Consider the following 25,565-nt stretch of genomic DNA (forward strand, 5'->3'; position numbering starts at 1 on the left):
AAATAAATGTTAAAAAAAATTTTATTTATTACATATACATACACCTTACATACACACACACACATGATATATACACACTAGGTGCCGGGCACTATGCTGAATAATTAGAGGACACTACTAAAAACACAGTTCCTGCATACACAGCAGAGAGAGGCAATGAACAGTTTTTTTTTGTTTTTTTGTTTTTTTTTGGAGAGAGAGAGAGACAGAGAGACAGAGCGTGATCAGGGGAGGGGCAGAGAAAGAAGGAGACATAGAATCTAAGGCAGACTCCAGGCTCTGAGCTGTCAGCATAGAGCCCAACATGGGGCTCGAACTCATGAACCATGAGATCATGACCTGAGCTAAAGTCAGACGCTTAACTGACTGGGCCATCCCGGCGCCCAGAACGGTTCCGAAATATGCTGAGTGCCATGTTACTGACTGGATCTGGGCATATGGGGATCAGAGGAGATGGGGCGGGAGGAAAAGTGTGGGGGGGAGGAGGGATGAATGGCCACGGCTGTTCTGAGGGACTGTGTGGAACTCCTCAGGCTGGAGAGTAAATTTGGACCAAGTGACAGGAAGCGGTTCAAAGGCCAAGAGGTCAGTGGGGCCAGATGACAGAGGGCTCCTTCTACCACGGATGGGAGAGGGGACCTTCTTATAATGGCAGTGGATGTTCTTCGAAGGGTGCGAAGCAAGGAGAGTGACCAGATGTAAGGCCACTCTGGCCGCTTGGGGACAATGGCTAGGAAGAGGCCAGACTGAAGGGAGAGAGACCAGCTGGGAGGTGAGCATCACATAGGCCCCTGACGGGAGCTCGGGCTGTGGTAGAGGCAGGGGTGGGAGGTGGGGGGACCGGCGGACACACTCAAGAAGCATCTGAGGGAGAACTCAGACATCTGCGGCATGTGATCGACTCTTGGTTAGGGGTGGTGAGAAGGAGAAAACTGATTTTATTAAATTGTGGTCCTTCTGTACATACTGTTTTACAGCGAGGGAGACACAGAATCCGAAGCAGGCTCCAGGCTCTGAGCTGTCAGCACAGAGCCCGACACGGGGCTCGAACCCACGAACTGCAAGATCGTGACCTGAGCCGAAGTCGGACGCTCAACCGACTGAGCCACGCAGGCGCCCCTAGATTCCCATTTAAATTGCCATTTCTCTTTTGATTGTTCTGAACACCTTTAACATAAGTTAAAGGTGCATCTGCGTGGCTCTGTAGCATTACGCACAGTGCTCCACGGATATACTTCTGTGGGTTTGTAGATGCCTAATTGGCCCAGTTCCACCCCCTCTCCCATACATGCCTTTTGTCCCTTTGCCATCCTCCTACTGAAGGTGGAGGGAACATTCCTGCCCAAGGACTTTGGGCTTGGCCATGTGACTTGCTCTGGCCAGCAAAATGTGGCCAGAGGTGACAACGTGCCGGGGCTTTAAGAAGTATCCTGTATTCTTGCTTATCCTTTGACGTTGCTGCCTTTACCAGGAGACAAGTTGTGGAGGGAATACAGGTGGCACAGCTGGGCCTGATCCACAGCGAAGAGCTTAACCCAGCTGGCCCTGCAGCTTGAAGCAGCGCCCCCTAGTGGAGCCCAGCCTGGATCCGCCAATTTCCCCCAACCTGCAGGTGCACGAATCAGGATAAATAAGAATTCTAACCTACCAAATCTTGGTGTGATTTGTTGTGCAGCAATAACGAACCAATACAGGGGGCATTTCTGATTCGTTCCTTTTTCTGTTTCAAAAAGCTCAAGTCACATCTCGCCAAATTCCCCTCCCCCACACCCGGAAGATCCATCTGTATTTCTATTTGCAGTGGTTAATGGTGTTCTTTTCCTTCCTCTTTGACCAACACCAAAGATTTTTTTTTAATTGCCAATTTGACATTCCAATAAATGACCTCATGGGTTGTTGTTGCTGCTGCTGTTTTTTGCATTTCTTTTATTGAATGTAACGATGAACTTAAATGATTATTGGACCATGATCTCTTGTGAATTGATGGCTTATATTCCTGGGACTTGATCTAATTGGCCTCTGATTGCTCCACTACAAAGGGGAACTGAAGAGTGTTTAAATGAAAGAATTCCTCGAGTTCTGATCCCCTCCTCAGTCCCAAAGACTTAGAACATCCCTATCAGGGGAGTGTTGTTTGCATATTATTTTAATGCAGCCTCCCATATGGCAACAATACACATTTCCTGAATGGTTCCCGAGTCCAACACGGTGCAAAGGAAAAAGTGCAGAAGTAGAAGACCTGGGGATGAGTTTTACTGAGCAAAGGAAAGTCGCCTTATGTCTCCCAGCCTCAGTTTTTCCATCTGCAAAATGGAGATATTAATGAAACATTCCGTCCGATGTGGCCGCGAAGGATAATCGGCACAAAAACATAACGCATCCAGCATAGTGCATATCACACAGTTGGCTCTCAGAAAATCTTAGGTTCTGTGCTTTTGCTTTCCTTACATGGATGGGCCATTGGGATTGAGTGAAAGGAAAGATTTGTCTGCAGCAAGAGTCGTCAGAAAAGGTTTCCTAAAGGAAGTACAATGTCAACTGGGCCATAGAGGGTGGAAAGGATTCTGGAGTGGTGGGTGGAAGAAGATACAATATTCTAGGCATGGAGACAGGTTACAGTGGAAGCTTGGAGTCAAGCTGTTCTCATAACTGCTGTTATTCAGTTCCCAGTATGTGCCAAGAGCACAGCAGTTAATCCATGTGAGGCACTATATTATATTTTTATCATCATCATCGTCATTTTTCCCCCTTTACAGATGGGAAAACAGAAACTCAGAGAGGGTATGTGACTTCCCCAAAGCCACACAATCGGTCATTGGTGCTGGGATTTAAATTTGATCCCAAACCCCCCACGCTTTCCCCCAAACCACCCCCAGCGGCCACGCAGGAGAGAAGCTATCCTTCAGCTGCGGGAGCACAGGAGCCTCCGGCCTCTGGGCGGCGACTTCTGGATGCACCTCCACTTCCGGGTCAAGTCCGCGCACTTCCGGGGCAGCCTGGCCAGGGACTGAATGGGGCAGAGGACGGTGTAGGGCCTGACTATTCCTGCCCAGCAGGGGACTCCTAGAGGGGACCGAGTCATGTCTGCATGTGGGTCTGCGTCTCTAGTGCCTTTTGTCTTTCACAGGCCTGACCCCCAGTAAACATCTCCCACTGCCAGCTCTGTCTGTGTGGGGCCCTGGAGGACCCATGGACCCCCATCTTAGTGCATCCTACCCCGCAAGCGTGGCGCGGATGGGAGGGCTCTGAGAACACCCTCTTGCCTGGGGCACAGGGCCCAGCAGGGCAGTGGGGGGGAGGCAAGGGTCGAGGGGTGGACTGTGGAGGGTGTTGAAGGATCATAGTAAGGAGCACTGAGCATTTACCATGTGCCGGGCACCATGCGAAATGCTTTCTTTTTAGCTATCATTTTGATTAATCCTCACAAGAACTCTGAGAGGGAGGAATTCTTACTATATTTTATAGACAAGGAAACCAGGGCCCAGAGAATTTTTTTTTTAAATTTTTAATGTTTATATTTGAGAGAGAGAGAGAGAGAACAAGCGGAGGAGGGGCAGAAAGAGAGGGAGACGGGGCAGGCTCCATGCTGATAGCAGAGAGCTCCATGCGGGCTTGAACTCACAAACTGCGAAATAATGTCCCCAGCCAAAGTCCTACGTTTTACCGACTGAACACCCAGGTGCCCCCCGGGGCCCAGAGAATTTCAACACCTTGATTGTCCAGGTAAAAGCCTGTTATAGGCTGCCCAGCCCAGGCAGCCTGGCTCCGGAACCTTCCCTCCTAGGTGCATCTCTATGGCTGGATGCCAGGGAGCTCTCTGGGCTTTCTCTGCTGGGCAGGGGAGTGATGGGGGCGGGGGGTGCAGATTGTGCACAGAGGGCCATCTCTGTCCTGCTGGGCCGGGGGGGCCCCGTGCTGGTTTGTGACCTGCGGGCCTCAGCCAGGCCACAGCATTTCCAGGAAGAGGAAGCAGGAGGGAGGAGGATTACTGCACATGAACAGCAGAGGTTAGGCAGTCATGCCCAACATTCAGCAGCCCCGGCCCAGCCTAGTCCGCTCTCGGGCAGTTGAGGATGCAGTCATGCTAATTTTACCCACTTCCCCTCCTGCCCCACAACCAGCTCTCCGTCAGCCGCAGAACCAGCGTGCCCACGCTGCGGCCATGTGCCCCGCCCCGCCCTGCCCGGCGGAGGTTCTGGAAGGGAGGTTTTCTCAGCTTAGCTTGGTCTGAGAGCTTATGAGGGCAGCTGCCTGGCCGAGGTGCGGGCGGCAGCAACTTTCCTTGGTCTCTTAATGTTCCTGGTGCCAGACAGACCTGGGTTCAAATCTCTCTGCCTCTTACTGGCTGGGTGTCCTTAGTCGAGTTAATTGTGTTAGGGGGTTACTGCTACATAGCAAACCACCCCCAAAGTCAGTGGCTTTAAGCCACAGCCATCTGTGATTGCCCATGCGTTTATGGCTTGGTTGGACAGTTAGTCCCTCCAGCGTGGGCCAGGCTTGACCAGCCTTGGCTGGACTCCCTCATGTGACTGGGGCCAGCTGTAGGCTGGCTGGTGGAGGCTGGCCCCAGCCGGGGTGACCGGACCCTGCTCCACATGCTCATTCATCCCCCAGTGGGCTAACCTGGACTAGTTTTCATCACATGATGAGAATTCCCAGAGAGAGAGAGAGAGAGAGAGTGTGTAAGAGAAGAGAACTGGCCTCTGTTGACGAGCTGCAGGGTCACGTTGTGAAGGCCACGGATGGAAGGGCGATGAATTGGGAGCCACGTGCCGCGGGTTTATAAGATGAGAATAGTATCACTTGCATCGCGTGATGCTCTCGGCTCCCTGTCCTTTTCGGGGATGTCACTCACGTGCTGCCACAAGACGGGGCACAGGAGAGGTGCAGGGAAAGGAAGTGTGCTATGCTCACAGGTCCTAGTGAGACAGAGTCACCGCAGGCCGGGGGGCCGCCACATGGGGGGGAGTGTTCAGGTTCAGGGAACAGGTTGAGCCATGCAGGTGGGGAGCAGAGAGACCGAGGACCCACGGGCAAGGGCCTTTATGGGGGGTCAGGGCGGGTGCACAAGCAAAGGGCGTGAGGGGTCTTCACGGGTCCCCTTTGGTGTTTGACTATCACCAGGTCATAGTCGTGGGAGGTGGGAAGGGGCACCTGTGGCAGGGGGCCACCTTACCATACCGGTACACCTGGTCCCCTGGGCTGGGTGCTCACAGCGTGTTTTGTGGGGATGTTGATGCAGCAGGGAGATAGGAGGTTTTAAAATTTACAACGCACCTAGTAAACCATGAGCTCAATGAGTTTGTTTTGAAAGCTACCCTTATAAAATGTAAACGACCGAGGATTAGACTCACCTTTGGAGAAAGCCGTTCCTTCCTTTCCTTGGGAAGGGGTTTCAGTGGGGAGGTCCTCTGTCACAATAATTAGAGTACAATGCACAACATTTGAGGGAAGACGGTGACGCCATCCCAGGGCAGAAAAAGCTGAGTGCTGGGTTTAGCCTGCCTTCTTCCTTCCTTCCTTCCTTCAGGGAGTCGATCAGAAAACAGATAGCAAGAGCCCGTCGTGTGATGTGTCGGAGATAGATCGATCGTCAGGGGCACTTCCTTGTAAGCCATGTGATGCGTGTGGCCCACTGCCTCGGGGAATGGGGAGCCTTTGAAGGCCTTAGGTGGGCATCAGCATGGTTTCTTTGTCATTTCTAAAGATCTCTCAGGCTGCTGCCCGGAGAATGAAGAGGTGGCTGATGGGGTGTGGTGCAGGGAAGAGACTGATTAGGAGATGTTCCAAGCGTCTGGACTGGTGCTGTGGCCTGAACCGTCGTGGTTGCAGAGAAGGAGCCAGCTGGATGGGCTGGAGAGATGTTTTGGAGGCAGGGCGGTAGAATTAGTGGGACTGGGTGCCTGGTGCTTGAGGGGTAAGGGATGGGGAGGCATGGACTTTGGCATTCAGTTTCTGTCTTGGGCCCCGATGGAGGGAGCCATTGGCTGAGATGGGGACGCAGGAATGGCAGACGATGAGTCAGACCTTAGCTTCCTGACCTTGAGACACCCACATGGAGGTGGCTGGTAGGCAGATCTGTATGACTAGGGCTCGGGAGAGAGCTCTGCACTTGGAGTATAAGCTAGGGAGTCAATAGCTCAGGGATGGAAACCAAGGCCATGGATGGGAAGTGACTGTGAACCTAGGCCTTAAGGAGCATCGTGGGTGCCTGCTTACATTTTTATGCTGCTGCCTTCACCAGGAGACAAGTTCTGGATGGCACGGCTAGCCTGACCCTCAGTGAAGAGCCAAACCCAGCTGGCCCTGCAGCTTGAAGCAGCGCCCCCTCGTGGAGCCCAGCCTGGATGGGCCAGTCTCCAGCCGACCTGCAGGTGCACGAATGAGTAAAAATAAGAGTTCTAACCTACCCATACTTGGTGTGATTTGTCGTGCAGCAATAACTGACCAACACAGTGGGTGTTTCTGATTTGTTCCTTTTTCGGTTTCGGAAAGTTCGGCTCACATCTCACCAAATTCCAACTTCTCCATCCTGCAGAGATCCACCTATGTGTTTATTCGCGGTGGGTAACTCCTAGGCCCGGGCCTTCCATTGCCCCTCTGTGGGTTCTAACCTTGGCTCCCCTGTTTACAAGTGACCCTGGGCGTTTTTTCCGAATGCCCTGAGGCTGAGCTCCCCATGGGTCCGGTGCAAATGATGATACCTCAGAGTCCTATCACACGTGCATCTCACTCTCCCAGATTTACCATTTACCCAAAGCATATATAATGGAGAGAGAGAGAGAGAGAGAGAGAGAGAGAAAATACTCGTGAGAGTGCACTCAGAAAATATATAACCCAGGGGAAGCCTGAAAAGGGAGTCAGAAGCCAAGTTGCGCAAAGCATGAGCCGCTCCACCCTCTTGGTTTAATTCAGTTCATTCAGTACATGTTTACTGAGCCCCTACATGGGTGAATAAAACAGACAAAAGTCCTTTTATTTATGGAGCTCACATCCCAAGGAAACTAATTTTCATGCTTAAAGGCAACATTCCTATTTATCATGCACCATGATGTCAACCACATGCCAACGTCCTCACTCGCTGGCGAACGGCTCCAGTGCTGGGGCTGAATGATGGTCATGCCTCACACTGACTTTGGGCACTCTTCGGTTTCCCCATCGCGTTTAGATCCCCCAAGTTGAGACGCCACTGTCTCCCCGGGAGAACTCAGTGAAATGTGTGCGTGGAGTGGGCTCATCCGTAAGGGATGAGAGGTAGGAACGAGTGATTTCGGCCCCAGCCAATGACATTACCAGGTAGTGCTTTGAGCTTTATTAGTGACCCCGCCCCAGAGGGACCCCTCGGAGAGCAGCGGCCCTCCCCCAGGTGAGCTGAGTGTCCATGCCTGCAAACACTTGGGGAGCGGAAGTGGAGGGGCTGTGGGGGGTCAGCTGCATTCCACGCCTGCATCCTCATTGTGGTTGCAGTTGTGAGAGCCCCAGCTATTCTTGTTGCAATTCCACAGGGTCCCTTCTGTCCCTTGACATGCAACGTTATCCAGCCAGATCTGCCCAGTGCCTGGAGATACGGAAGGCGAGGAGAGAGAGGAAAGCACAATTAGGGTCAAACTTCCATTTGGGGGTAGACTGCCAATTTCCCTCGCATCCACTCAGGCCCAGGGTGCTGACAGCTGGTCTATTCTCTCTCTCTCTTTTTTTTTTTTTTTTTTTTTTACTTTTTTAAAATGTTTATTTATTTTTGAGAAAGAGACACAGTGCGAGTGGGGGAGGGACAGAAAGAGAGAGAGAGGGAGACACAGAATCCGAAACAGGCTCCAGGTTCTGAGCTGTCAGCACACAGCCCAATGCGGGGCTCGAACGCACAAACCGTGAGATCATGACCAGAGCCGAAGTCAGACGCTTAACTGACTAAGCCACCCAGGCACCTCTCGTCCACTCTCTTATGTTAACTCTGCTTCTATTCTGCTTTCTACCCTTTGGCAAAGGTCTCACCCAAAGATTAAATGAGATAGATTAAGATACATTATGATATTCAATCTATTATTAATTATTATTACTTAAGCTATGCACTGTTTGAAATTTCCTCCTAGGGGCTCCCAGTGTTTACCGCTTTCCTGCTGATTCACAGCAGCCATACCTACCTTCTCCAAATCGCCTTTTATTACCAGGCCATTCTCTGGCTGGAAAGCATCATTCTTCAAAATACCCCTAACTTCTGATATAATTGATTTCAGATCAATAGCACAGGGAAAAACAGCAGGATGACCGTCCCCACTTACGATGGTCTGATTTATGACTTTTCAACTTCACGATGGTTCAAGAGTGACCCACGTTCAGTAGAAATCATACCTGAGAATTGTGAATTGTGATCTTTTCCTAGGCTAGAGACATGCGGGACGGTGCTCTTGTGGTGCGAGCCAGCACGAGCTCCCAGTCAGCTAGGCGACCACGAGGGTCAACAACCGATAGACTTAGAGCCCTTCAGTACCCAGACGGCCATTCCGTTCGTCGCTTTCAGTATGGTAGTCAATCAATTACAGGGGCAAGTTGACAACATTATAAGTAGGTTTCGTGTTAAATAATTCTGCCCAACTGTGGGCTCCTGTAAGTGTTCTGAGTATGCTTAAGGTAGATGAGGCTAGGCTATGATGTGTAAGTGAGGTGTATTAGTCGCATTTTCTGCACAATGTTTTCAAATTAGGATGAGTGTGTTGAGATGTAACCCCATCGTAAATCGGAGAAGATGTGTATTCAGTTACAGTAATTTATACTACAGTGTGGCCATCTATATAAGGGTAATCTATATGAGGAAAATATATCCTTTAAAGTAGTGTCACAATCCAACTGGAACTCAGATTAAAAAGCAGGTGGGTGCTGGGGCGCCTGGGGGTCTCAGTCGGTTGAGCGTCCGACTTCGGCTCAGGTCATGATCTCACGTCTCGTGGGTTCGAGCCCCGCATCAGGCTCTGTGCTGACAGCTCAGAAACTAAAGCCTGCTTCAGATTCTGTGTCTCGCTCTCTCTCTGCTCCTCCCCCATTCACGATCCCTCTCTCTCTCAAAAAATGAATAAACATTAAAAAAAAAGAGGAGGCATTTTGGAGTAGAGTAAGGGCAGAGAGTATTTGGAAGTGTGGGCAGGAGAAGCCAGCCTACTGTCCCTGCCAGGTCAGCTCTTGTGGCCAAAGAAATGATCTCAGCCTGGATTCTTCACTCTTTTGTTGAAAGTTTGGACCTTTTGCTGAAAGACACAGGACATCTTTCCAAAACGAACTTTAGGAAGTCCCTGCCCCAATTTATTTTCTCTTCCTTTTGCACCTTCTCCTTAAAGACAATCACAATATGGAATGTTCTGGTGTCTAGTTCCCAGAAGACTGAGAGGAACCCCTGTGTTTGCCTGTCCTGCAACTTCTCTGTCCTTCCAGGGCCAGCGCCTCAGCTGTCCTTCAGAGAGCCATGCCTCGGCCACGGAGCGACCTGGCTTCAGGGAGGCGTGGACCGCGATCTAGGCCAGGTCAGCCAGAGCCCCGACCAAGCCTTTGCCATCACCGTTGTGGAAGACAAGTCCTCTCTCTCCTGGGGCCGCCAACCTGGAAGGCTGGCAGCCAGGGGCACTTTTCAGATGCTTAAACCAATCCTTCTCTTTTAACCCAAATTCTCTGAGTCACTTGCAACCGAAGGGAAGGCCTCAAGGAAAGACGCACTCACCAGGTGTCACATTGACAAGGGCCCTTCCCCTGGAGTAGCCCAGCATGCGGCAGAAGACAGTGGCATCTGAATGGTCCCAGTCGTCGTCACAAATTGTCCCCCAGATGCCGTTATAGTAAACTTCAGCCCGGCCTCGGCTGCTAGTGCCGATAATCCTGACGGACACCAGGGATTCACCTGGGTGAAAGACATACGTGGGAGAGGTGAGGAGAGCAGTCTAGGGCTTTGCATGGATGCGCGCTCTGCCTTTCCGTTCTTGGAAGTTCTGTCGTTAGGGAAGAGCCAGCCCCCCGCTTGGCCGTCACCAGAGCCGGGAAGATCCCACATACGGCACAGGTACGACCCGGCCGGCAGCCTCCATGCACCTGCAGCTGGCCTGGCCTGGCCTTGTGGGGAGAAGAAAAGGAAAAGTTGAGGGGGTAACGGGAGGGAGGAAGAGAAGGGAGGGGGAGACAAAGGGAAGGGGGGAAGAAGAGAGAAAGAGAAGGAGTCGGGGGGAGAGGACGGGAGCTGTGGCTCTCCGCCATGGGCAGGCCTAGCTGAGGGATAAGCCTGTTAGCTTTTCCCAAACCGAGGGATTTCTCCGAGAACCAGGGCCTCTCCCCACCGCACCTGCAGTTTTCAAGTGCAGAGTTTCCTCTAAACCACAAATTAAAGAGACTAGAAATCGGGGCGCCTGGGTGGCACAGTCGGTTAAGCGTCCGACTTCAGCCAGGTCACGATCTCGCGGTCCGTGAGTTTGAGCCCCGCGTCAGGCTCTGGGCTGATGGCTCGGAGCCTGGAGCCTGTTTCCGATTCTGTGTCTCCCTCTTTCTCTGCCCCTCCCCTGTTCATGCTTTGTCTCTCTCTGTCCCCCCAAAAATAAATAAATGTTGAAAAAAAATTAAAAAAAAAACAAAAATAAAAAAAAAAAATAAAGAGACTAGAAATAGTGATTACCTTTTTGACCTTTTTGTCCCTGTATTCCTTGCTGTCCAGAGGATCCTGTCACAAGGACAAAAAAAAAAAAGCCCCCCCCCCCCAACACACACAATTTGAAGGAAACCAAGAAGCCAGGATCCCCTCACACCTCTTTGCCAGCAGTGGGAGGAGGGTGGGGAGGTCAGATGGTCTCCTCCAGGTTTGCAGGTGACCTGGCATCATGAGGGCTGGATGGACCACGGGCACCCATGGTTGAGCCAAATGAAATAGGCTTACACTACAGCATGAGGGATTTGAGCTCGACCAGAAAGGAGCATTTAACAGGTGAGAAACATGTGACCCCATCATGTGACATGTGGGAAGTACATGTGACAGACAGGGGAGGCATCTCCTTTGTGGAAAGGTGCAGCGGCCGGGGCATTGGCCGGGCGTCACGCGAACACACGTTCACATGTTTGCCTCTCTGAAACACCCACAACGTGCCTTCTTCACTTCTGTGTGCTCAGGGCCAAGGGCAATCCCAGCACAGAACTTGTCCGGGGTGGAGCGGGGGGAAGCCAGTAAACCTCTACACCTCTGGTTCTGGAAACTCCCAAACCCCTGACAACAGGGACTCTCCTCAGAACCCACAAATCAGAGACCGAGGCCTGACCTTTCACTCCTGGCTCTCCCTTTTGGCCTTTTAGTCCCGGTGCACCCTTGAGGCCTGCCAGGCCTGGGCTTCCCTGGCTTCCCTTCATGCCTGCAGGGCCTGGAGAGGAGAGAAACCATGTTAGTCAGATGCTTTGCTCTGCTTTCTGAGGGGGGCCAAGGGCCTTGGTCCTCAATGACTGAGTTGTCCTCTCCCACCTCCGTGAATGGGCTGTTAGGATGTTCAGCCCATGTCTTTGGTCCACCTTGGAGGGACAGTAGCGTTCAGGGTGTTGTTCTGATCTCCCCACTGACTCTCCTACGAATGCCGGCTGGGAGCACACAGGTAAAAACAGCGGACGGGATCCTGGAGGGCCTCACCGAGCGACATAATTGTGTGGAAGGTGTGGCCATTCTGAGAGAACTTGCCGTCGTGTTTCTAGGTCTCGAGTTCTCCTTTAGTAAGTTCAAACAGGAACCGAATACCCAGATCACGAGGCAGAAAGAGGGTTCAAGAGATGTGTCTGAGAAGTTTTGCGTTGGCGCCCTTTGGGGCAGGGGCTGTGGAGAAGGCTAGAAGCGAGTGCTCTGTGGGAAGTGCCATGCGCAGTGACCGACCACGGGCTTGGGCTTGGGAGGTGATCATAATAGGCTAGCGGGCAGCAGCAGGAGGAGGGGAGGAGCTTGAGGGGCCAAAGGGAAGACAGAGATGGACCAGCGCAGGTACGGGGAAGCAGATGAGGCCTCGCAGCCCACTGGGGAGGTGGAGAGGAAGGCCGCACAGCTCCATGGTGGGCGCACGGCCTGAAGCCACCAGCCGGCCCCGGCTCTCCAGGCGCTTCTTTACCCCTTCTCTACCCTCAGCGCGGCCCCTCTCCCTACCCGCCCAGGTCACTGAGTTCTGTCGCTCTCCAGGTTTTCCAGGGGCAGGAATCTGAGACTTGAAGGACAGAGCCCTGGAGTCTTAGCCTCAAACAGGCTTGGGCCCTAGCCCCTTTGGGGGAAGGTCACAGCAGCATGTTCAAAGTCAACAAAACCTGTCCTCCAAGCACGAGGTTTTCCAGACATCATTCTGAGAAATTAAAATGAAGCCGGCCCTTTACCTGGAAATCCTGATTCTCCTTTTGTTCCTTTCTGTCCTTGAAGTCCTAAGATCGAAATACAAAAAAGAGGGGAAGATAATAAAACTTAGATATTAGACACTTTTAATCTTAGACAACCTCTACCTTTTGTCTGATTAATGCAGACGGAAAGATACATTGGTTCTCCACGATTGTTTAAAGCCTCCCGAGCAGAGCATAAAAGGAGACAGACTGCAGATAAATGGGGACACGTGTTGGGGACAAATAGAGATGGAGTGGAGGAAAGTCTGCGTTAGACAGACAGACAGACTCTGGATTTACTGGCTGGCTTTCTTTGTCCGATTATAACCTGACTTGATGGCTAACTCCAATCCCGTTTCTTCCTGATGCATTTGATTGGAAAGAAGTTGAGGGATATTTTGAAAACAAAGCTCTCTTTATTTCCAAAAGCCCGTGGAGGGGACTCACTGGCCACCAGGAGTGCTTGGGGGCTCTCACCCATAGCAGATGCTCCACAGAATTGGTGGGTTCATTTCATTGTGGCCCTAATGTGGCTAAAGATTTATGTGGCTAAAGGGTCTCGTGTCCAGAAGATGGAAGAATTATCACTGCAATCATTGGTGATGATCGTATTTGTGGCTCTAATGTGAAAGATCCTTCCTTCCCCCCTCCTTTCCTCCCTCCCTCCCTCCTTTCCTTCCTTCCTTCCTTCCTTCCTTCCTTCCTTCCTTCCACGCACCCCGTTATTCACTGACTCATGGAAGGCCCACTGTCCCCAGCACCATGCTGGGTCACAGGGAGATAATACTTTGTTGGTTTAGCAACATTGTGGTTTCCTTTTTTTTTTTTTTGTATAAACTTTTTTTTAAGTTTATTTATTTTAAGAGAGAGAGAGAGAGAGCAAGCCAGTGGGGGAGAGGCAGAGAGAGAGAGGGAGAGCATGAGAATCTCAAGCAGACTCCATGGTGTCAGTGCAGAGCCGGATGAGGGGCTCAGCCCCCAAATCGTGAGATCGTGACCCGAGCTGATATCAAGAGTCGGACGCTTAACCGACTGAGCCACCCACGTGCCCTGCAACATCATGGTTTCTGGATTTTAAGTGCCTGTACCGATTTGATTTCAGAGAAACAAGACTCTCCAAGACCCACAAACTTGGGGAAACGAAAGCTCAGAATTGACTGTGAAGTACCAGTTACTAGAGGGTAACCAGAGGAACACTGTGCTCACCACCACACCCTCGACTGGTGTCCTTCCCATGGCACAAGCCCACCGGTGACAATCCCCAGCAGCCACAGGGAACTCAGTTCCCCAGCTTGCCCACGGCCTGGGGGGAGTTCCTACCTGGGGAACTTCCTGCTTCTGACTTCAGTTTCTGACTTTCCTAACCACCTACTATGTGTTGGTCAATGGAGGGCAGGCAACGGGTCCGGCGGGCCTCTTTGGGACCCCTTTCTGGAATAATGAGCAAGGGAATTCCTGGCTCCCAGCAGCCCTTCAGATGATTCTCCTGAGGCCGGGAGCTGCCTGGAGGTAGATCAGAAGCCCCAGGAGCTCAGACCTTGGCACCACAGAGGCAGGAAGCCCTGGAACGATCTGAGAGGGCAACTAGTTCAGCTCCTCGTGTTAGGGATGGGACAGAACTGAGGCTCAGGAAGCTTCTTCTAAGGGCTAAAGGAACCTCAGAGGTCAGACCCTGGCAGGCAGACCCCAGCTCACTCCGGGGTCATTTGCTCATGCCCCAGCCCCCTTTGTAGAATGCCCCACTCCCTTCATCCCCCAGAGAACTCGGATCAAGCCTATGAAATCTGCTAAGATGTCAGATGTCCCCGACTGCAAAGCCTTCTCTGGCCTCGCCCATGGATGGCATACTTCCTTTCAAGGCGGCAAAGTGGCCAGAGTCAGAGAGCCTGGGCTTACATCCGCCTCTGTGACCTTGAGCTAGGTGCTGCCCTCTGGGAACCTCACTTTCCTCCTCTGAGTCTCCTGGCTGCCTCGGGGGCACTTGGGAGACTGAAACGGAGTCGTCTGTGTCATGTGCTGAGCCTCATGTCTGGCGTGGGCTCAGTAGACCCTGTCACAGGGACCCCACGGACCCCGTTTGCACGGGTCTGTCTCCCCTCTCGGTGGGGAGTGCCTCGGACGCTGGCCCACGTGAGTTCCGGGCTCACTGCCCAACAAGTCCCATAAATGTTTGCTGGTGACCTGAGGTCACCCAGCAGAGGTGGCAGATGCTTCCTGTCCTCTCACCTACAGCTGAATTGCATGCGTCCAGATGAGAGAGGAGAAGCCACGCTCAGAAACACGTTATTAAATAGGAAAACGGGTCATACATTGACTCTTGGCTCTTTGCATCCTAGAGGGCACCGTATGGCAAAACTCTCTACCTTAAGAGTCTGCCCCTGGAAGCAAAGTTCAGGGACCCCGGGCCTTGTGACTTCCCTAACTGTCCCCTCCTGAAGAAGTGCCCATCTCCAGCTGTCCCCAAAGCACCAAACGACAAACACCCTGTACAGACAGGAACCATAGGGAATCCCCTCTTCTCTAGACCTATGGTCCCTGCGGCCTGACCCCCCCGGCTCATTTCTCACACCCTCCTTCCCAGCCCGTCACCCCCTGGGGACTCTGTCTGCGGCTGCCTGCTCTCTGCCAGGCACCGCGCCAGGGGCTTCACAGACACCGCCTCATTCCATCTTTCAGCTGCCCTGCAAGGTAGTGCCATTGTCCTTCTTACAGGGGAGGAAGAAGTCCACAGTCACAGACGCTAGGTGATTTATCCAAGGTCACGCAGGGAGTGAGCAGTGAACTTGAGTTGTAACCCAGGTTTGGCCTCCCACTGGGTGCCATAGCTCCCTGTGTCCTGTTCGCAAGGCAGCTCACACCTTCCTGAAGTTTCCCTCTCGGGCTGCCTACCTGGTTCCAAAGACACTCCCGGCCCCACCGGGGGCCATCTCGTTCCCCTAAAGGAGTAGTCAAACTCAGGGTGCATCGGAATCACCAGCACAGGGCTTGCCGAACAAAGCAGCTTGTTAGGCTCTACTCCGGGATTGCTGATTCAGTGGATCCGGGGTGGGGATCTGAGACTCTGCATTTCTAGCAAGCTCCCAGGTGATTTTAATGCTGCTGGTCCAGAGGCCACACTTTGAGGAGCAAGGCCTTAAACAATCCTTAAACTCATAGCCCACCTTCTCCAAACAGCCTTCCTGTCTCTGAGGCAAATAAATGCTGGGTTTCTCCTCTTAACCACGACTTCCTGAGTCTTCCTGGATATTGCACATGTCTCAAGCTGAGGGGACCCCAAAATATTTATTTGCAAGGTGTTTATTTAGAGAAATGATTTTCTCCCAAGAAAATCGTGTAGTTAGAAAGCACACGTCGTCTTATTGTTCAGTGTTTAGCTAGTATTTTGCCTAAAAGCTTAGGTTCCTGCTTTGAGGGGAAACTGCCAACTTCAAACCCAGAGTTATCAAACTAGCAGGGATCTGGATACTATTGTAGACGATTCCTCGCATTCCACAGGGGAAGAAACTCAGGCCCGGGGCAAGTTGGGGAGCAAGTCTCCCAACTCTGATTTAATGTAGAAATTTCCAGTACATTAGGAAACTTCCTTCAATACTTTCCTGACATACAGACTAAGTGCAGGTTAGGCATTAACCTATGGCAGGTTGAGGATAAGTTTAATAACTGACAGATTGAGCTTTGTAGCAAGAAGGGGACCAAAAACTTGGATGCATGTAGAATTCTACAGATACCTCTGAGAAATTTAGAGGAAAATGAGAAAAGTTTTACAAGCGACAATTTAGTAATGTGATTTGGTAGAATTTAATAAGTTCTGGGGCTAACCCAGTCCTTAGATATGGTGGCTGGAATGAACTGAGAAATTATATTCACAATATAGGGCTTAATTGCTATTATGACGAATTCTTTGTTGCTTGCCTTCAAAGTAAAATGTCCTAAAACACAGATGAGAAAATGGATTGCAGGTTATTTGCATTTTGGCTTTGCCTCGAGAGGAAAATCAAAGAACGTAGAAAATTCAGATGCTTGTTATATTTTAGACAGGAAGGCTGCTGAGATGCAGAACTTCTGATCCGATTGGTGTTTTGGAGCTTAAATGTTTTGGCTGCTTCTAACACCATTTTATGAGGTGGAATGATAGAAAGAGAAATGCCACGATCACAAGACGAAGTGAGTTCTTCCTCGTGTCCAAACAAACTTCAAAATGGCTACGGGATTTTGAGCTAAAATTAATTTTTGTGTGGGGTTTTCGTGTTTTGCAATTCTCCCCACTTCAAAGTCAAGTGATTTTGTAATCCTTTGAAAGCTCAAAGGTTAGAAAAAAACAGGGGCGCCTGGGTGGCTTAGGCGGTTAAGCGTCCGACTTCGGCTCAGGTCATGATCTGGTGCTTTGTGAGCTCAAGCCCCGCATCAGGCTCTGTGCTGACATCTCAGAGCTCACAGCCTGCTTCAGATTCTGTGTCTCCCTCTCTCTCCGACCCTCCCCTGCTTGTCCTCTGCCTCTCTCAAAAATAAATAAACATCAAAGGTTAGAAAAAAACCAAGTTTGGGGAGTTACGTAAAATGCCGTTCGGTGAATGGATGAAGGAAATGACCATTAGAGAAAGTTCTGCTGAGTGATAATGCCCTACTTAATAACTGTGCACCTTCCCTTCCCAGCAGAAGGAAAAGAACTTCCTCCTCACTGTCTTTAATCTGAGACGGCTCCTTTCTCGCAAGAGGTGTCAATGAGGGGAAACATTTCACTTGGGTGGGCTGGGGTGTGGTTAGTGGCTGTTCACAGCGGCAGGGGGATCTGGTGATGGGACCAGGATTTACCCATCTGCTGTGGAATGGGAATACAGGCGATTCTGACTTCTCTGGAGTTCTACACTCTATGTTATTCTATGTGACAAAATCTGGAACAGCATAACGTTGGAATCTGACTTTGGGATCAACTCCTGGATTTAGAGTATATTAACTGTAAGCCCCCCGCCTGCCTACCCCAGGAGAGGTTTTGCCTTCGGGGAGTCTTTGCTTCTCCTGCTGTAAGGTAGTGAAACTCAGGAGTGTGGGCAGGGGAACTAAGATGATGGGAGTAAATCCCAAGCACAGTGCTTGGCCCAGAGGCATTGTTAATCATAAACAAATTTATTATATATATAATATAATATATTAATATATAATAATATATATATTATATATATGTATGCATACTATAATATATTAATATATAATAATATATATATTATATATGTATATATACATATATGTACATGTATATATGTACATACATATATGTATACATATGTATATATGTATGTACATATATACATGTATATACATGTATATACGTATACATATACATATATGTATATATACATATATATGTATATATACGTATATATAATATATTAATATATATAATATATATTATATATACGTATATATACATATATGTACATGTATGTATGTATATGCATATATGTATACATATTATATATGTATGTACATATATACATGTATATACATGTATATACGTATACATATACATATATGTATATATACATATATATGTATATATACGTATATATAATATATTAATATATAATAATATTATATATTATATATGTATATTATATTATATATATAATATTATATATTAATATATTATATAATATATATAAATGTATATTATATATAATTAATGCACGATAATGGGATCTAGCTGTCACTTAGGTCAAGCGAAGGCGCTGTAATGTCTCTGTTTTCATCTAGGGAGGCTAGATATTCTCTTGAGAGATTAATGATTTTATTTACAAAATGGGAAATGCATTGGTTTGAAAAACTGGCTTGATAGAATCAAAACTGGACAAACACCGTGGTGCCTCCGGTCTGGGGAATACCGATGTCCTCACATGGAAAAGCATGCGTTATCTTCCATGGTGAGAAGGTCTGGCCCTTGGGTGGGAGCCCAACCTTCCTTTTCCCACTTCAGAAATCTAACTTCTCCAAGAATTCATTAACCTCTGACCCCGGGATGGTATGGAGACCTGCCTATGGGCCGCCAGACTGTGGACCTATGGCAATTCCCTCCTGAGATGTTCATGTGGGCCATTAGCTCCTAGATCAAGACAAGCATTTGGATTTGTGTGGGAAATCTGTGCAATTTTACATAAGCTGTAATTATCACATGCTCCGCTTTGGAAACATAATCACCATGTTTACTTGGGGAGCCAGAACTAAGGAAGAACCCTTAGAATTTGCCCGGTTGGTATTCACCAGTAGGCCTGATCGATGGAAATCCCCAAAAAGGTGCTCAGCAAAAATACAGGAACTTGATAATGGGGTTAAAATGATCCCCAGGCTAAGGGCCAACCGTCTCTGTGCTGTAAGGGAGGTGGGTTTGGGGGTAAATAACGAACAGGGCCTGAGAACTTCATGTTTCCTTCTCAGAGTGGAAGAAGCTGCTGGAGCCTCAGCTCTAATCTTCCCTGGACTGGGATGGAGAGAGAAGGTGTTGCTCATCAGAGCGCCTGATGGGGGGCAAGGGGCACGTTCAGGCTGCCTGGGCAGGGAGACAGCATGATGGAGTGCAGTGGGTAAGTCCATGGGCATTGGGTCGGCCAGGCTTGGGTTCTGACCCTGGCTGTGTCTTCTCCTGGCCCCTCGAGTCTGGGCAAGTTCCTGTGAAATCGCACTCACAAGATTGCCGCTCCCACTGCGTTGTCACGCAAAAGCTCATTATCAAGAGGTGCTTTTACTATGTAAACCCTCCCAGGACGTGGACTACAGGGCAGAATTCCCTACCCTCAGACAGTGGGAGACACAAGTTGGGGGCTGGGGAGTGGGCACAGTGTTCCCTGTGCGTAAAACCATGCTTTACCCCTAATACCCTTGCTTAGTTAAGACCCGTTGGTCTGGCAGTGGGGGAAGGGTGTGGACAGGTGGGGACAGAGACTCATTGCTTATAGCCGAGGGATAAAAGCCATCACCACTATGAGGCCAAACAAAAACCTCAGGGATAGGGCAGCCTCAGGCCCTAAATTCAGACCCCCTAAAATCTGGGACCAGGGAAGATGAAAATATATATGATCAGGAGGAAACAGCCAACAAGTCAGGGGCATCTGACCCCCACACCCAGATGGAGCCTTTCCAGAAGGTGAAACCTTGCTGGCTGCCTTCAGGTGGCATCTATATGGCATCCTGGAGCAGGTCCCCTGCCCACACTGACACATAGTCCATAAACAAGAAATTGACTCCGGGGCTGGATGGACTGGAAGGGCAGTGGGTGTTACAGCGGCCTGCGCCATGGCTCGTATTAATCTTCAGAAAAGCCCAGATGGTTGAAGGCCCAGAGTCCAGGGCCAGCCAGGAGGTGGCCCCGCTTATCCCTCTGGCCAGAGCTCCTGACCCTCTCTCACATCTCAACCCTAAATGCCAGGGACATCAGCCTACAGAGCCCTCCCTCATTCTTCTGTGACTTCGCCTGCTCTGTTCCTGCTCTCTAGATTTCCCATCCCCTCCTCACCACGGCCAAGCTCACTCATTCCATGAGACTCAGCTCAAGCTCTTACATCACTCCCGGACTGTGCTGCCTTTCACCACCCCTGCCAGGCAGGGGACACTGTGAGACTGAAGCAGTTAGCTGAGTGAAGTCACATTTGTTTAAGGAATCAATCCATTCATCAGTCAACCACTTGATCAGCGAGCACGGAGAGGACGTGCCCCTGGTGTGGGTCTGTGCACCACTCTGGCTGAGGGCATCGGGCTGTCTAACCCGGCAGGACCTTCTCCTCGGGCGGAGGATGGAGCCACGGAAGGCTGTCCACAGCCATAACCTTGAGCTGCTACCACATTCCAGGCTGCGCTTGGCTTTCTAAAGGGCATTTGTCACGTCTCACTTCTCCGTGCAAAAGCCCACAACACAGTGTGCCTGGCACACCCTGGCAACAGTCTGTGTGCCTGTCTCCTGCCCCAGCCTGTATGTGTGAGGCCAGGAAGCAGGTCTTACGCATCACGGTGACCCAGCGCCCAACACAGTGGCCCACACTTTCTAGACCACTGTAGGCGCTCAGACTTAGGGACGCGACAAAATCGGCGTGGGGGTTCGCAAAGCAGACCACACTGGTTTGATGCTTTGTAACCTAGACGAATTTGGCATGAAGGTTCATCCTGTAGTCACTGTGAGTTTGATTACGCGGGTCCCTCCTCCCAGCCCGAGTCCCTCTGGGACAACGTGCAGAAAGGGGTTTCTTGACACCCCCTGCCCACATTCAGAGCCCTGACCCTGGGGGCCCCCCTGCAGGTCAGCAGGAGAGAATAGAAACTACGCACACAGCCGGAAGGCAGTCCAGGGGACAACGAGGGCCAGCTGCCCTTCTCTTCTCTTTAATGGTGGAGGTTTGGTCATGGCATTGAGGCCTTTCAGGGATGCTGGGCAGAGAGAGGACAGCCCTAGGGCTCTGAGCTAAAAGGGCCCCGACAGAGGGAAGTGTCCTTAATCGGGGTGCCTCAGGGGCCAGAGCACAGGAGACTCTGTGCCTCCTTCTGGGGGGCCCCCTGAGGCAGTGCTCCTCCCTATGCACCCAGCACCCCGTCCACCCCCTACCCACACTCTCCATTACCTGAGTCCCCCTTGCTTCCCTTCATGCCGTCGGCTCCTGGCATCCCGGGTATCCCTGGTGGTCCTGTACAACAGATGCCCGGAGAGCATGAGGGCTGGGCTCTGTGGCTCTTCAGACACCACTCCCCATGCCCACGGCAGGGCCGAGGACCTCACCTGTCAGCCCGGGGGGGCCAGCGCTGCCGGGCTCACCCTTGGCACCTGGGGATCCCGCTGCGCCCGGAGAGCCGGGAAGACCCTGCGCTCCAGGTTGTCCTGCAAGTTAAGTGACAGTTGCAAGGTTGGGGGTGGTCGGCAGAGAGCTGGCTGCCCGCCCCTCGGCTCGTCTGTCTTCTCGGCTGTGACACGTGTACCTCCTACCAGCGTGCATGTTCCCTGGGCAGTTTTCCACATCTCCCTTTAGAAGCCACGAGCGAGCCCAGTTAGTAGGAGAAAAGTTACAGCCTGACCCGTGTGTTCATCGTTGCCATCACTCTGCAGTGCCTGGGGCTCGCGGACTCCCTAGGCACCCCGGTCGTGGGTGTGGGCTCCACACCCCTGCGTGGCAGACTGCGGCGAAGGTCTAAGGGGAATGCCAATCAAGCCTGTTCCTCCCAGGCGGGGCCCGGTTTTCAGAGAGCCCCCACGCGCTCTGGGTTAACACTACAATGAATCTAAAGACAGTGGAGTCGTGTCCCGGACTTGACTTTGCCCAGGGACAGTAGCAGCTCGAATGATGTCTGGATCCCCAGAGTTCTTACCTTGGTCTCCTTTCATTCCAGGAGATCCAGCCACACCTAAAATGAAGAAGGACTTTTAGGGATTTTGTTCCCCTCTAGCTCAGCCTGCCAGAGGGAAAGGGAATATGGACAGGCCGGTGGACGGTCTCTTACCTGGGGGGCCTGGCTTCCCTGAGTCACCTTTGCTCCCCTGGGCTCCGGGGGGCCCCATGACCCCTGTATCTCCTTTCATGCCCATGTCTCCCTTACTTCCTGAAAAACCAAGGAGTTGTGGTCAGGCACGGAGGAGGACGCAGCCAGCCGCCAGGTCCCAATGACGCTGTCCCACCCAAAATCCAAACTCAAACTCCTTGGGCTCCGCCTACCTGGTTCCCAGAAGTGGAAGATACAATGGTTGGCCTCAAGGAGCACACCATCTTGCCCCAGAGACCAGATGGAAACGCGTGAGAAATAGACGAGGTCATGGGGCCCGGCTGGCGTGCAGCCGAAGGCCCAGAAGCCAGGCTCTCAGGACCCTGGTCAGCACGCTGGTCCCCTCGGGAGGGACCACAGCCCAGGCTGAGCTAAGCGCTGCCCGGCTCATTTTAGTGTCTGCATTTGGGGAATTTTTTTTTTTTTCAAGCCTCCCCAACTGAAACCTGAATATTCCAGAATGCCGATCCCAAGTGCCGAGAATAGAAACGTGAAGGCACGAGTGGAGAGGAAAACATTGCAGCAGCTCGGACTCCTGCCAGTGCTCCAGCCACAGCCTTTCCTGGTGCCCAAGGTTTCAAATTTTCCACTTGTCATCAGCATTCAAGGCTTGTCCCAGCCTGTCCTCTCCTCGGTCCTCCATTGCTCCCTCCTCCTTTCTGCGGCTGCATGGCGCATATCAATTGAGGGAGGCTCCTCGCATGGGGCCTGCCAACCTCTTCCCAGTCTGCGGGCTTGGCTCCCGAGCGGGCTGCACACCCTCGCTAGCCGTGCCAGGCTGGGTCTGTTCACCAGCGGCCCCCTGGCTTGGCTGGTGTTCCCGGAGCTAGTCAAAGTCCCATCCCGGCAGCTCCCTCAGCCCTGGGACAGGCTTATTGGGATGGAATTTGGTTAAAAGGCTCTACTCCACTATCTTCCCAATATCAGAGCTGGGAGGACTCAGAGGGATAGCAGCCTTCCCTCCTGTGCGTTGGGAAAGGAGACAGAGAGGTCTGAAGCAGCGGGGGGTGGGAAGTGGGCGGGAGGAGAGTCACGGGTCACGCGAAGCTTTCTGGTCTAAGCGTGGGGTGACGTTAGGGGCAAGGCTCAGGAAGCAGATTCTTTCAGGTGGTTTAGATACTTGAAGGATGACTATTCCCTGATGGGAAACAAAACAATCAGAAAGAACTCGGTTCTAGCTGAGATCGCTTATGGCCTCAGGGGCAAGCCCCAAAGAAGGCGATCCTTGCTCATTCAAGGTGTGCGCTTCGTCAGAAGGGACAAATGGCATTCAGCAGATGGGACTAGGAATTACTTCCCTGGAGGAATATGTTGGTGCCCGACTGCCCCGGGCCGGCTGGAACCACCGTGTTATGGGAATCCCTAGGCTGCCCGAGGATTCGGGAGCGTGCTCTGGGCCCGAGTCTGTGTGTGGCTGTGTGTGGCTATGACTGCCGTGTCTCCACCAAAGGGGGCAGCCTGGGGAAGCAGGGCGTTCTCGGTGAAAGGCCCAGAGTCTAGCCCCACCAGACGAACATCAGCTGTCGTCTGGTGTCAGAACTTTGCCATCACAGCTCAAGGCAAGGTGAGGAAAACGCACCTGTCCCCTGGCCCTTCCCCAGGGACATTACCCCTTGGCGGGGACAAAGACCACAAAGCCTCAGGACCACTGGAGCGGGGCCCCTCGTGCCAGCCCTGTCTGCCAGCAGGGGCTTAGGAAAACAGCGGGTGAAAGAGACCTTGCGATCTTGGGAGAGGAAATTTGGGAAGAGGATGGGTGGGTCGGAGTCCTGATTTGTGAAGAATTGAAACTTTCGCATTTCCCCTCGCCAACCACAGCTTTTCCAGGCCTAGTGCGGGCGGGGGGGGGCCCCACCCTGGTGTCGGGTATCTGCAAATATGGGGCACTGGATGAGTGTGGGAGGGAAAACAGTAGGGCGCAGACTCCACAGGCAAAAGTGCTGGCTGTCACCCCCTCCCCTGGGGCTGGCAGGGCCACCTTGAGAAAGTCTAGGCCTCCCTTTCCTGTTACATAGAGAGCTACGGCGAGCAGCCTTTGGAATCGCCGTCAGAGGTCAACTGTCTAACCATCCGCCGGGTGCACAGATGCCCCCCCCCCCCAACCCTCCCGGTCATCTCAGCACAACTGGCTCTCCTGAAACCTTTGATCACGGCTCCTCATTCTTCAGGATGGCTGACACCTGCCTGTAAGGGCCCTCTTCCTGATGCATGCACCCCAGTATCTGATAATGTGAATAACTCCTATTTGCAGGTACAGTGCCACGCATCTTATGTCTTCTACTCCAGTTGTAACTCAATCCTTATTAAAGGTTGCTTTTATTATCCCCCTCTTACAGCTGAGTAAGTTGTGGATCAGAGAGGTCAAGTCATTTGCCCAAGGTTGCCCAGCTAGTGAGCCATACGAGGACCCAGATGTGTCTGACCTTAGAACTGAAGTCCTTCCCTTTCTACCTTAAGGGATCCCTAACACCATTAATACGGACGGTTATCATTTGTTTAGTGTTTAACGATGTGGCAGAGAGTTTGAACACATGATCTCTAGGGACTGCCCTACAAAGTATGCATAATTTCATTATTATATATATGTTTATTTATTCCTGAGAGAGCACGACTGGAGGAGGGGCGGGGGGTGGGGCGGGGGGACGGAGGACCCGAAGCAGGCTTTGCGCTGACGGCAGCCAGCCCGATGAGGGGCTCGAACTCACAGACCGTGAGAGCGTGACCTGAGCTGAAGTTGGAGGCTCAACTTCAACAATCAGGCGCCCCTGATTATTATCATTTTAATAGCCATTCTTTTCGGAAATGAAGACACTAAGCCTCCGCTGGTTAAGTCACCTGCCTAGGGGCACACGTGGACAGGTGCAGAGCAGGGGCGACGTCAAGCCTTCTAGCCGCACGGCCCTCATCCCCCCCTACTGCACCCCACAACCACCCGAGGGGGCTTCCAGAGGCCAAGCGACAAGGGGCGCGAAAAGTGCTCTGTCGTGGCCATAGCCCCTGGGGTAGCGCTTCTCAGAGCGTGCCCCCCAGACTTCCGGTGTCAGAATGATCCAGGCCTTTGAAACACAGACTCTTTCACTTTGAGCAAGGGCCCCAAATGGTTCTGACGTAACACCTGCTTCTGGAATCAACCCCTTCACCCTCCCTGCCAGCCGTCTCCCCTCCTGCCCTGTGCCCACCTCACGTCCCACTGCCGCCCCTCGCCGTCCTCTCCTCAGAGCTTGTCGCATGGCCTGTGTCCTCACTTGTCACCGGTTGTGCCTGGCATCACGTTGTGTCTCCCCCCACCCATGCTATTCTCAGCTCTCACATTCCTGGCCTCTGCTCACCTGGACGGATGGGACCATACGTGTGCTCCTGGGGGAAGCAGAGCACAGCCCTGCCCTCAGGGGGACCAAACAGACATGCTTACAGAGGGTCGGGGCCCAGCTCCCCCTCAGCCCCTCCCCCACAAGCACCAACACCCCCACCCGGCCTTTACCTGGGAGGCCCAGGTCTCCTTTGTCTCCTTTAGCCCCAGGTTCGCCTTTCAGGCCAACGAGTCCCCCATCACCTTTGCTGCCCTTCTCTCCTTGCCGTCCTGGGGTGCCTGGGCAGAGAATGGCCAACAAGATGGGCTCCCGCCGCCCTCCCAAGGAGGACTCAGGAGCCGCCCACGGGCTGTTCAGCAGCGGAGCAGGGGGCGTTTTGAAAAG

At 51.9% G+C, this 25,565-nt stretch overlaps 1 protein-coding gene across 2 annotated transcripts in view; it reads right to left on the reverse strand.

Moving 5' to 3' along the window:
- Window positions 1–7,289: 7,289 nt before the first annotated feature.
- Window positions 7,290–25,565, reverse strand: part of MARCO (macrophage receptor with collagenous structure) — a 41,478-nt gene continuing 23,202 nt past the window's right edge. For both annotated transcript variants that reach the window (XM_086718439.1, XM_086718440.1), the window contains exons 7-16: window positions 25,352–25,459; window positions 21,832–21,930; window positions 21,700–21,735; window positions 21,116–21,214; window positions 20,961–21,023; window positions 12,361–12,405; window positions 11,280–11,378; window positions 10,646–10,690; window positions 9,707–9,883; window positions 7,290–7,558 (exon numbers count right to left, since the gene is read on the reverse strand). In XM_086718439.1, the coding sequence (XP_086574565.1) occupies window positions 7,428–7,558; window positions 9,707–9,883; window positions 10,646–10,690; window positions 11,280–11,378; window positions 12,361–12,405; window positions 20,961–21,023; window positions 21,116–21,214; window positions 21,700–21,735; window positions 21,832–21,930; window positions 25,352–25,459 (902 nt within the window). In that variant the 3' untranslated portion in view covers window positions 7,290–7,427. The remainder of the gene's footprint in view (window positions 7,559–9,706; window positions 9,884–10,645; window positions 10,691–11,279; window positions 11,379–12,360; window positions 12,406–20,960; window positions 21,024–21,115; window positions 21,215–21,699; window positions 21,736–21,831; window positions 21,931–25,351; window positions 25,460–25,565) is intronic.

Source organism: Puma concolor, chromosome C1 (genome assembly GCF_028749965.1).
Source record: "Puma concolor isolate L17-30 chromosome C1, mPumCon1.1.hap2, whole genome shotgun sequence".
NCBI classification, from domain to species: domain Eukaryota; kingdom Metazoa; phylum Chordata; class Mammalia; order Carnivora; family Felidae; genus Puma; species Puma concolor.